Consider the following 13,004-nt stretch of genomic DNA (forward strand, 5'->3'; position numbering starts at 1 on the left):
GCTTAATCAATAAATGCTATGTTTGTACAATCGCTTCCTTTCTGAGGTAATAACTGTGCACTCTAATATGGAAAGGAACCCCCCTTCCCCCTCGGAAACCATGGGAACCGTCAACAGAGTCCTCACTGTTTGGCAGATCACTTCAAGTTCATCACTGACATCGTTCACACTGTGAGAACAAAGGCTGTGTACACATGTCGGCATTTCCCCAGTCACTGCTCTGTCATCACACACACACACACACAGTCCACACAGGTCAACACAGTGCCTGACATTCTCATTGAATATCTCATATGACTTAAAAATCTGTGAAGAGAGGGCTGTCACTGCTCTATCATTCTCTTTCTTCATCTGCTCTTTGTATTTTGACAGTGCATGAATAAGGACGTCACTTTATGAACAGACAGCCACTGTGTTGTTCCGAGTTCAGGGGCTGAGCTGAGAACAAATGAAAGTGACACATTGTTTTCACATGCTGATGAAGTTTCCTCTTCACATGAATTGACTCTTTGGTCCCCGGGCTCCTTGAAATGTTCAGTCAGTTTCTAATGGAGGGATTGGGTGTTGACACTTCATCATGTTTTGCAAAGCTACAGTTGACACAGTTTTTGGAAAAGCTGATGATTCCTTTTGAAATTTTCCATGTCGTGTGATTTAAATCAATTGGGAGTTTTGTTACTTAAAAAGTCACAGAAAGATGGTGAAGAGTTTAAACACTGGCACAATTTTCAGTGAGTTAAAACCTGTCAGTCTATCCTTCAGCGCCACACAGATTTCATTTTCATTTTTAGTTCACCTTATTATAATTCTGTGTCTTAATCAATGGCTTGTACTCAGTTTACATTCTGCCATGTCTGTATGTGTGTGTTTAACACAGGACCATCAATACAACTGGGATGATGGGATCCACAGGGACCACCGGGCAGGGCTGAGACCAGCGTCCTCTGACAAGAGCAGCCAGGCCCAAAACTACAAGAACCAGGGCCGCTTCGCCACCATTAAATCAGCCTCACTGGTACGTTTAAAAAAGTCTTTACTACTGTTTCTTTCTTTTTTAAGATCCTAAAACATGCATTTTTGTACTTTGAGGGTCTCGGGATCATTAAATTGTAACACTTTCACGTTGAAAGTTGTGTCGCTTTGAAAGCCCAAATATGGAAAAAATACTTGCAGAAGCCAAAATCATTCTCAGAGTGTTAAGTTTACACTGAAGCAGCAGACGAGGGCGCAGAAGGGGCATTTTATTTTATTGTTTGTCTTCTCTCTTTTAAAACCTGTCTGTGAACGGGGTGGTTGAACATTGAGTCGGGGTGTGATGTGCTGTAATGTCCCCACGCTGAAGAAATGTGATGTGGATCCTGGTTCGACCAAACCAAAGTTTTAGAACGCCATATAAAAGCAGACCTGTCTTCACTTCATTCACGCTCGTTTCCTTCAGCTTTTCTATTTCAACTCAAATATCTCCACATATTTGACATTTATTCTTCTTCCCGTCAGTCCATCCTTTAGTCTTTACCTCTCCCTGGCTCTTTGTCTCTGCTCTCCAGTTTCGGCCCAGTCTCTGCAACGGATCTCTGGTTCTCCGCTGTCTTTTCTCTCATTCACTTCACTCCTTTGTTTTTTCCTCTTGTACTACGCTTTGCATTACCACTCCCCTCCCTCCGCCCTCTCCTTTATTTCTTTGTCTCCTGCACTTGATAATACATCATTCTCAGATCTGACTCAGTGTTCTGAATTTAGGGGGGTGGATTTCTCTCTCTCTCTCTCTCTTTCTTTCTCCATGTCTCTCTTTTTCTCTCACCCTCCCTGTCTGTTGTCATGGAAACCAGCTCTTGTAACTAGTAAGTAGTTGTGGTGTTGCGCACGTGTGTGTGTGTGTGTGTGTGTGTGTGTGTGTACGTGTACTCATCCATGACCCACTGGTTTTAATCGTGAGTCCCTTCTGCTGTCAGGTCTTAAACATGAGACAAGAGAGAGGACAAGAATGTGTGCCTCTGTGTCCTCATGCTGTCCTTGACCAATAGTCCAGTGTTTTTTTGTTGACTCGAAGTCTCCTTTTATCTGTATCACACATCAGTGGAAGTGTCTTACAGTGACAACCATAGGTGCTGTAAGATTCAGTGAAGCTACAAAGTGTTCCTTTTGAAATATGAGGATTGGAAATGAAAACATGCCACAGTGAAGATTGTCAGCAAGCACAGGTGCTAATGGCCACCAAGCTAGGTGGCATAAGCTAGCCACTAGCTAGATCCATGAAGCTTACCATAGCTGCCCAACCCCAATAAAGTTTGCCAAACTTTCCTGTTTTCCTTTCTCGAGCTAGCTGCACCAAACTCCTTAATGTTATATAGCAAACCTGGCACCAGCAGATTTCACTCTCCTGCTGAAAGAGTATGGTGGCAATCAGCCTACTTATTCTTTGCTTTACACCAGGAGGGTGTTCAGGTGAGATGCCTCACTCATGTTATCAGAGAACATGGGTTACAGGACACAACCTTGAGTTTAAGGAAGTTTGTTGTTTTTCAGGTAAGGCACTTAATTGTATCCTGTGTCCTCTGCTCACATAAATTTGACTTGAACTAAAATTTTCCGTCTCTCCAATGCTTCTCCTATCAAGTATTACTTTACATCACCGAAATATCGTCACACTTTATAGTTCTATCACATAAATTCCTGTTGTTTTTTTTTTTTTTTAAGATTTGGGCTAGTTCTAAGTTTTGGGTGAAAGTCAACCAAATATTCTCAGATATAAGCAGCTGAGGTGGCACACGCTGTGTCGGCAGCTCTGTGTAACTGAGGCTGTCTGTCTTGAAAAGAGGCGGCATTGTGTAAACCACAGTATCTGTGTGCTGTGATAGTGCCGGTCCTGCATGCCGGCACTGGAAGAGATGACATCATCTTTTTCTGCCGAGCGCAGACGTCCTCAGATTGGCCTCGACTCGCTGAGACTGGAATCAGCAGGTAGACAAAGAGCGATGGAGAGAGCAGAACAGGGGGTCCAGATGGTGAGGGGTGATGGATCGCCGGAGAAAGGAGAGAGAGGAAGACTAAGGAAAAAAAGAAGAAAAAAAACGTACCGCCAAACATACATAAGTTGCATCCTCAAAAACACAAGCATGCAAATGGCTGAGTGAGAAATTTAGATTGAATTCAGTTTTGTCATATTTCCACAAGACAAAGAAGGAAAACATGGTGATGGAGGGAGATTTGAAGAGATTAAAGGGTGAAATAAATGAAAGGGCATAGTAGACACAGAGGGAAGATATCAGTGGGATGAGAACGACAGATAAACAAACAGGTGAGGCAAAAGAGCAGTGGAGATCGAAATCTGGATTGACAAAGAAGGACAAGGGTGGAGAGAGGCAAAAAGAGGGTGATGGGCTTTGTCATCCAGAGGTTACATGAAGAGTCGGATCTGATGTGGTGGTGGGAAAACACAGACAGAGAAAAGGAAAGCGTAAAACTGAGGAGAAGGACAGATGAGGGATGACACAGAGAAAAGGAGGAAAAGAAAGAGGAGAGCAGGATGGGAAATTATCGAGGGAGATGGGAGGAAAGGGAAAAGGATGAGGAGGGAGGGAAACGGCAGAGAGATGGATGTAAAGCAAGAGGAACAAATGTGAGACATCACTAGCATGTGAGAGAGAGGACAGGGGTTATTATAAGTCAGATGAAGTAACTGACTGGAGGCTGTGTGAGAGACGACATTGTAAAATATTTCACCTCATCTGTCGCTTGACTCGTCTTCAGCTCTTGGTTGCAACAACAGAGCAGCAGATTACAGTCAAGTTTAAGACGCATCCAAACATGACCCTGCCCAATCAGTCAGCTAAAGCTTGTGACTAATAGCAATATGCTTCATTGGTATTTCATATGCAGGCATATAACAGAAAAGAATTAAAAGACTTATTTCACAGGTAATTGTCAGAGGTTGTGTTTAAACCAGATGCGGAGTCCCAAGGAGATGTCATATGAGAACACAGAGACCCCCACATTTGTGCATGTACACGAAAAAAGGACAATAAACAAGGGTCTGTAGAGGCTTTGCTTCCCCTCTTTATCCAGATGACTTCACCATATGTTAACATACATCTGCAGCAACATTTAAAGTCCAGCCATGTCTTCTCCTTCTATCTTTTAGCTGACTAAGAGCCAGTTCAGGCTTGAAGCTTGTACTTCTTCTTAATCAAATAGGGAAGAACGTGATTGTTTTAGAGGAAGAAATACTCTTATATTTTCCAATGCAGTATTATCTGTACAAATAAAGGAGCTGCTCACTTGTATCATTGGGTTTTATTTTTTTTTGCTCTTGTTTTTATCTTGCCATAGAGTAATGTCAGTAGTCTGCAGTGCATCTTCCATTTTCAGCAAATTGAATGCCTTTTTTTGCAATACTGAAGGACAGCATCCTTGACCAAATCCATTAGATGGTTTTTACTCATATCACAGGCAAAATTAAGAACAGACCAAGCTCTACCTATTCTAGTCCTTTCAGGTGCAACCACCCAGGAGAACAAATGTGTGTTTAAAACCTGTGATAGACCTTGATTAGTTATTGAGGAGCAGAGCTGGGGTCAATTCATATTCATTGACAGCAGACACCTGGATAACGCACAGAGCTCAAACTGTCTAAGTGGACTACCGCTATTCATTTAATGCAAACAAAAATACAGACGACACTTTGTGAGTGCTCGCATTACTTACTTGCTTTTATACACATCAGTCACATCAACCCGCTCCACCACAGCGTTTCTTTTATTCAACAATCACTTCTTTAAAGTACATGTTTTCTTTCAGACCAACCATCTTGAATTACAAAAGCAAAATAGCTAAGCTGCTCAGTTCTACTGTTGAGCGCAGCAACAGTCACCTTTAGCCTGCATGCCCCCACCCCCTCCTTTCCCGGAATATGATCTCCTTTCCAGTCCCCGAGCCTTGTGTGAAAGAGGTCGTCACATGACGTGACTTGGCCCTTTGTGGCAGCATGCAGGGTGGCAGCGAGGCAAGTGACTAGGATTGGGAGCTGCTGTTACAGTGGGGTATTGATTCAGCACAGATTAAGTGTGGGGGTCAACATCCACCTGTTTCCTATTCCCCCCACCCCCACCCTGTTATTCCCCCTTGGTGCCTTATTTTACTTCTTATTATTTACATTTTTTCTTTTCTCTTCTGACTCGCTCCCAGTCACTCTCCATCTGCTGTTTCTCCTTTGCAACCGCCCCCCACCCCCTCCCCTCATCTCTCTGCCTGCTCCTCTCTATCCCAACACCCCCCCAACATCTCTCACTCTTTCTCAATGAGGTATTCATGTGACCCACCTGCTGTCCGCCGCTTAGCGTTAGCCCGACTAAAGAGCCGCTCTGTGCTCATGTTGGCCCGCGTGGTTGGCCTGCCTCATTCACAGTTCACACGCCTGCCTCGGCCGCTGCGTGCCCAGGGCGCGAACCAAGGAGAGAGGCGAGGGGGGGGTCCTTGTCCAGTAAGGGTGGGGTCTCAGGGTGGCATCAGAGCTCAGACAGGGTTCTGTCGGGCATAGGATGCTGCACAAGGTTCCTGGATGCTGGTGCACTTGGCTAAAGTCGCCATCATGTTTGGCCTGAGGAGTTCAGGTGGAAGTTACGAGAAGATGCGGAGCGAGTACTACCTAGATGTGGAGAACCCTTTCTGTCCTCAGGTTGGTGTGTCAGGTGCAGGTTTTGCAAAAACAAATGTATAAAATTGGTGAAATTGCCGTTAAGATATGCCTGTATGTCTTAAATTTAATTAAATTATGTAGCTGTTTAACATTGTTTATTTTGTTTTTTTTTTCTTGTTTGATCGGTCTTAAACACAATTCAGATCCTTCGCGGTTGCCTGATCTATGCAGGGACTGTGTATGTGCGTGGTCAGATGAAAGAGCTTTTGTTGGGCTCTAGTGGTAACTTCATCGAAAGGGATTTTCCAGTATTTTCTTTTTTAAGGTCTTAATTTCCCATCACTTCTCTCTACCCTTTGTATGACTGCCAAGTGTTGCTGACTGATTGCAGCAGCTAAACTGTAATGCTTTAAAGTATTGAATGAATTCTGTTTTCACTTCTGGAAAATTTACCCCATAAAAACAAATACTATATATTTACATATTTATAGACAGGTGACATGTAAAGCATTGCTGTTTGGGTGCACGCCACATGTTAATGTGGTTTTCTGAATTATCAGAATCATGATCAGATATCGCAGCGCTCACATCTGAAAACTTCTCTTTCTCCACAGGTGACCAAACAGATCCATGAGCATGAGCAGGAGAGCGAGCTGCGGGAGCAGATGTCGGGTTACAAGCGCATGCGGCGGCAGCACCAGAAGCAGCTGATCGCCCTGGAGAACAAGCTGAAGGCCGAGATGGACGAGCACCGGCTCAAGCTGCAGAAGGAGGTGGAGACGCAGGCCAACAATGCCTACATCGAGCTGGAGAAGCTGGCAAAACGCCACGCCGTGCACACAGAGAAGGAGGTGGGATATGTGATGGTTGGGGGTTCTAGGACAAGAGTGGATGCATAAGCACAGTTACCCCTAAGTTATTTCACAGATGATCTCAGCGACCCTCATGTACCATGCAACAGGTGGCTGGGGGATGAGGTCTGTTTTGGAAAAACGGGAGAGCACATGATGTTGAAGTTTGAATGATGCTATAACTGTTAGAGGAAAGTCTGTTGAAAAGTTTAATTCTTTTCAAAACTCATATTGTTTTGAACCCTTTAAGCCTCACTCTTATACTGAATGCTCAGGAAAGTTTTGTTCAGACTTAACACAGTGCTGCCACCCAATGATACATAAGATGAAACACAACGACAGAAGTGGGTCACAGGATGTCAGGCTCTGAAAAACAAGCTGCATATCTCTGTGATTAGCATGCAGCATGCCGGACCAGCCAGGGAGATAGTATATCTATTCATACACAGTAGACCAGCACTCACCCCTAAACAGCAACATAAACACACATGACTGACATTTCACTCGGGTGAATCAGTAAGCCACTAGATATCGACGTCAGCGGCATGTTTTCTGATCTGAAAATGGGTTGTTTTGGCAATTAAATCTGCCGCTTTTTGGATACTCTTATCCAAAGCACCTACAACACAGTGATGATTTTGTTTTAGTGGAAATGAAACTCCTCCATTAAGGCAGGACAGTAAAACAGCTTAAGCAAACTACTGGCATTCTGACTCTCCCATTGACCTAAATTTGCTCAAGTTGCAATTTTCTTCTGAGCTGCTATAAACTTGCATTAGGTACAGCCAATAACATAAGAAGTCATGTGTGCTTAACTGGTCATAATATAACATGCATGACAAACATCAAAAGTTAGCCAACATGAGATTTAGGGCTCCAACTAACAATTGTTTTCGTTTGGCATTCGTTGATTAATCTGCAGATTATTTTCTTGATTGTCTGTTATTGTCTCAGTGAGCTCAAGGTGGTATCTTTGTATGATTTGTTTTGTCCAACCAACAGTCCAAAACCACAAAAAATATGCAGTTCACAAGAGGAGAACAACAAATCCTCACATTAGACAAGTTGTGACCAGAGGGTATTTTGGCATGTTTGGTTAAAAAAATGCCAGAAATCATTATCAAAGTCAATCAGAACATTGAACCTGACGTACTGTAGATTTTAGGTCATATTGTACAACTCTAGTTACTATGACTTTATTTGTTCACTGTTTATTGGTGAGATTGTACAGCCCCTCACTCCTGTTTCTCTCCTGCTTCAAATGTGTCCCCCAGATGAAGACAGCGTTGGCGGATGAGAAGAAGTTCCAGCAGCAGATCGTGGCCCAGCAGAAAAAGGAGCTGACCACCTTTCTGGATAATCAAAAGAAGCAGTACAAACTCTGCAAGGAGAAGATTAAGGAGGTGTGCCATGTTTGTTGGTTTCCTTATTCCTCCCCAGGCGAGCTCCTTCGTACGCCTCTCTTGTGTGTGACACATGGTCCCGTATGCCGTGTACTGTTGAATCAGCCCTCCTCCACACAAACACGCACATTCAGTACGGTCGAAGTGGTCTTTTGGAAGTTGAGTTGAGTCACTCAGCCTACTCACTATGTTCCTACACATGTATATACGCACGAACAATGGAAAAACACAGATCGATGCACACAATATGCATTTGTGTGCCTCCACAACCTTGAAACTGAGTCCAGAGAATACTCCTGTGGGCTGGGAGTGCGATATGCTGTGTTTTCAGCGACAAGATAAGTGACCAAAATTAGGTCAGCACAGTTAAAAGAAAGCATCGCTGGCAGGGAGAGATATTTCCCACCAACTGAGGGCTATAACGGAATTAGACACCACAGAGAGCGGGGATCAGGCTCATGTGTTAAGTGCATTAGCTCGAGTTGTAGATTACCTTAAAGCCCATGAAAGAGAAAGAGAACTCATACTGAGGAGGCATAGATTTTGTTTTTTGTTTTTTTTCCAGCCCTCCTCTGGCTATGAAAGTCATCTGTAGTTTGAGACAGAAGGTCAATTGGAGTTTGCTGTGAACACTCTTTATTTAGGCAGTGTTTATGGAGGCTTTGTTTATTTTCACATTCAAAACATCCATATGTAAGACATAGTTTGGACCTTTTCTCTTTGTTTAGGCTTTGCTTTTCAGACTAATATCTCAAACTAGTTCCTCACACACTGCCCATTATGAATAGTCCCAACCCAACCAGCTATTGTCTTTATTTTACCAGTTAAACTGATATTCACATGAATCAAGAAACTGTGATGACTGATAAACTGCCCACCCACAATGTACCAATGATAGTACAAATTAACTGATGCCTTTGTCATGTACCTCACACAATTCCTCTGCTCCTTTCTCAGGAGATGAATGAGGACCATAGCACACCTAAGAAGGAGAAGCAGGAGCGTCTGTCCAAGCACAAGGAGAACATGCAGCATTCCCAGGCCGAGGAGGAGGCCCACCTCCTGGCCCAGCAGAGGGTCTTCTATGACAGGAACTGCCGCGCCTTCAAACGCAAAGTCATGATTAAGAGACACGACCTTGAGCAGGAACAGATCCGAGAGGTACGGGGGACATATATCCTGTGTGCGATTAAATGAGTCATAAAAATGGACTTGGTTGTTTGTTTATTTGTTAAATGTACAATTGAAGTTCACCAAACCATGTAAGTCCAGTTTGAGGGACTGAATTGAAGTAAAACCCTGTTTTTTAGTTGTTATTGCTTGTGATGTTGGTGTGAGGTGGCCCAACGTGATTAGAAAAGCAAAATGTTTTTTTTCTCAGCAAACAGCAGTATGTGCCCTTAATAATTACACCCATTGTTCTTTGGATCTGTGAGGTGTTTCCTATTAATGATAAGAAGATTATGTATCCAGAGTAAAGCAAGGCAACAATGTCATAATCTGTAAAGCTGTTGGGTAAATCTGGGCGAAGTCTGAGAAGGTCCAGAAGCTTTCTGTGGGAAAATGCACAAAACTCTGAGTCATGTTTTGATGTTTTGCTTATTTTGCTTGATTTAATGTGTGATATTTATACACTTCTCAGCTTTTGATAATGTTCTAACCTTGAAACAAACAGGGAAATTGATTGAAAATGTCACATTGAAAACAAGCTAAACAAACAAGGCACCACACTGCAAGTCATCCATATGTCCTTCCTCCTTCCTTTCCTCCCATTCCTCCGTCCTTCCCCCTGGTCCTCCCTAGGAGCTGAACAAGAAGAAGACCCAGAAAGAGATGGAGCACGCCATGCTGATCCGCCACGACGAGTCCATGCAGGAACTGGAGCACAGGCAGCTGAAGACCCTGCAAAAGCTGCGGATGGACCTGATCCGCCTGCAGCACCAGACGGAGCTGGAGAACCAGATCGAGTACAACAACCGCCGCGAGCGCGAACTCCACCGCAAGCATGTGCTGGAGCTCCGACAGCAGCCCAAGAACCTCAAAGTGAGTCGACACGGAGGTGGTGAGGTTTTCCATCCAGGAATTTAAACATGTGGCGGTTATCGTCGTGAGGACACAGGTGCTGGAAATGCAGGGCTAATGGTAGAAAACTGAAATGCTTTTGTTCCCAGATTCATTTTAAAGACATTTTCTTGTGTCTTTGAAAAGATGAAATGGATCCACCTCTAAGATGGCGCAAGCCATGAGCAACATCTTTTATGTTTTTGGAAGATTTTGATAAAACAGTGATGCAAGATGGATGTAACAAATTAATTTGGAAAAAATGGTGAAAGAACATACAAAACGTGTCATCTCTGAATGTCATTTCGGTTTGATTTGCTTTTGAGGATAACAAAGACTAGAACTCCGAATTTTGCCCCGGGCTTTTTTAAACCTTTAACCTTTAGCAGCAGATTTCTTCAATTAAAACTAAACAGTCTACATCTTCCTCTCACTGTTTTTTTTTCCACTGTCCCCTCCACCAGGCTTTGGAGCTGCAGATCAAGAAGCAGTTCCAGGACACATGTAAGGTGCAGACCAAGCAGTACAAGGCCCTGCGCCACCACCAGATGGAAGTTACACCCAAGGCCGAGCACAAGACAGTGCTCAAGGCCCTGAAGGATGAGCAGACACGCAAGCTGGCCATCCTGGCCGAGCAGTATGAGCAGAGCATCAACGAGATGATGGCCTCGCAGGCGGTGAGTGGAGAGACATTAACGGCCTTAGAAATGAACGAGGGCATATTTCTAGATAAGACATGGAACACTTTGATCGCCTATATTTCCACCTGTTGCTTATGCTGTTACATTTTTCTCCTACTCCTTTGTCCTCATCTTGTCTTGGTCTTATACCTTTCTTTTCTTCCTTCCTCTTTCTATCTCACCCTTTTACAATGTCTGTTCATGTCTTTGTCAAATCTCTAATCCTTCCTTTTTCCATCCCTCTCCCATGTTTTCCCTTGTCCTTTCTGTCCCTGTGGTCCGTCCACTTTCTTTCATCCCTGTGTCACCGCCTCCTTTCCCTCCTGTCTGTCTCTATTCCCTCTTTCTCCTCTCTCTCTCCTTCTGTGTGTCTTATCAATGCACCCCCACCCAAATCTCTCTCTCTCCCCCCTCCTTTTGTACCTACCTCTCCCCTGTCGCGTTCCATGGTCGGCTGTGTCAGCTGCGTCTGGACGAGGCCCAGGAAGCTGAGTGCCAGGCCCTGAGGCAGCAGCTGCAGCAGGAGATGGAGCTGCTCAATGCCTACCAGAGCAAGATCAAGATGCAGACCGAGGCGCAGCACGAGCGCGAGCTGCAGAAGCTGGAGCAGAAGGTGTCGCTACGCCGGGCTCACCTGGAACAAAAGGTGTGGTGAAGGAAACTCTCCGGTCATTTTAAAGGAGCCATACGTTACATTTGTTTTCCTGCTCTTAGGACATACTTTAGTGCAGGTGTTGCTGATCAATACAGACAACGTAAGTGAAACACAGTAGAGCAAGTGTTTCTTAATTCCCAGGATAATTAAAGGCACACCCCTTCTTAAAAGAACAAACAATGTCAAAAAACTTGATTGACATGGCTACATGATTAAAAAGAAAAAATAAATTTGCAGAGAATTAATTCCCTTTAAGGTGTAAAAACAACGTCCCTTTTGGCATCGGCCACCTAAAAACACCCACCCGTTTGATTTTCAAGGCACGTCCAATCCTTCCACCCACCTAATTAAATTCTTAACTTTTAATGTTAAACACAACACTGTTTATCTAAAATGCTTTTTAAACACAGAGAAAAAACTGAACAAAACAGGAGAAAAGAAGAATGTAAAAATACTAAAAGAGATACAAACATGAGGTCAGGTTAGGGTTAGGCAGTTTAAAGCCAATAAGTAATGGTGTGTTTTAAGATATTGTGTAGTGAATTGTTTGCTAACATCTGTTTTAAAATTGTATGATGTTGTTGAGTCAGTTAGAGGCCACTGTAATACAAAGGTTTTGTCGGTTTTCTGCATTTCTTACTGGTCTTCACTCAAAACCCTCACATGCCTCAGACAAAGTGCTTGTTGGATTGTTGACCGACAGTCTGCCAAGCGCACCAATTTCACACAGTGGTTAGGCACGTGTGCAGAGAGAAACCGAGCAGGGTTCGAACTCCTTTGTTATTCTTTCTATGACCGAATGCAACACCGTGAGTGCCTTTGAGGAGAGCCTGTCAGAAAGCAATCATCCCTATTTGTAAAGTTCATCCCTCTTTACAACAGCAGGCTTTTCACCTCATGTGTGTTGAGGCAATACTTTGTACAAAGTAAACTGAACCCTTTAGCATTATAGATTACTTTAAACTCCTTAAAAAAAAGCCCATCCCATATAAGAAGACATAAAAACTGAAAACATGAAAAATAAACAGTTGTTTATATCAATAATTCTCATTTGTATTCTATCCTCCAGCATCCTGCTCCAACAGGACTTGCAATATCTCACACAGGAAGTAAAGAAACCTTTTAAAGATCTGAAGCAAGTGTAGACAAACACAAACAGCTAATAAGTTGTAATGCAAACAGTCCAGCGTTGTTTTTTGAGCATGCCTCGATGCTTAAGCGAACAGGTCCGGATGCACATTTGCATCCACCTCAGCAGGCGGTGCGGGCATGAAAGGCGACCCAGACAGACACATTCATGAGTTCACACAGACACACACAGATTTCCCTCACCACAGGCGGTGATGACAGTGGCATGCTTTCCTGCAGGGAGCAGACAACCATTTCTCTCTCACACACTCCTAATGGTGATGAAATCTCTACACGACAGTACTGTTCTCCTATTACGACATGTTTGTCGTATTTGTTATAAGACCCTTGTAGGTTGTTGTATTTGTTCGGTCTAGATCACTTACGCTCAGATCCTCTAAAATCACTCTTGTCAGCTTTTGACATTTCCATTGCTTTCATTTTGTAATTATCAATTATTAAGTACTAGTAATTATGACTAGCTTTCAAGAAGCTTTCATGAATGTACTTTTTCTTTTTCTTTTTTACGTAATTGTGACACAGTTTTATCAGTCTGTGTCCTCTTGTTTGGTTGCATGACACACCTGATAG

The 13,004-nt window shown here is 43.4% G+C and overlaps 1 protein-coding gene across 2 annotated transcripts in view; it reads left to right on the forward strand.

Moving 5' to 3' along the window:
- Positions 1–13,004, forward strand: part of taok3a (TAO kinase 3a) — a 74,038-nt gene that overhangs the window by 58,408 nt on the left and 2,626 nt on the right. For both annotated transcript variants that reach the window (XM_041937243.1, XM_041937244.1), the window contains exons 14-20: positions 878–1,015; positions 6,250–6,486; positions 7,761–7,889; positions 8,847–9,050; positions 9,693–9,932; positions 10,415–10,627; positions 11,094–11,276. In XM_041937243.1, coding sequence (XP_041793177.1) covers positions 878–1,015; positions 6,250–6,486; positions 7,761–7,889; positions 8,847–9,050; positions 9,693–9,932; positions 10,415–10,627; positions 11,094–11,276 — 1,344 coding nt within the window. The remainder of the gene's footprint in view (positions 1–877; positions 1,016–6,249; positions 6,487–7,760; positions 7,890–8,846; positions 9,051–9,692; positions 9,933–10,414; positions 10,628–11,093; positions 11,277–13,004) is intronic.

The sequence above is a fragment of the Chelmon rostratus genome, chromosome 5, assembly GCF_017976325.1.
Source record: "Chelmon rostratus isolate fCheRos1 chromosome 5, fCheRos1.pri, whole genome shotgun sequence".
Classification (NCBI taxonomy): domain Eukaryota; kingdom Metazoa; phylum Chordata; class Actinopteri; order Chaetodontiformes; family Chaetodontidae; genus Chelmon; species Chelmon rostratus.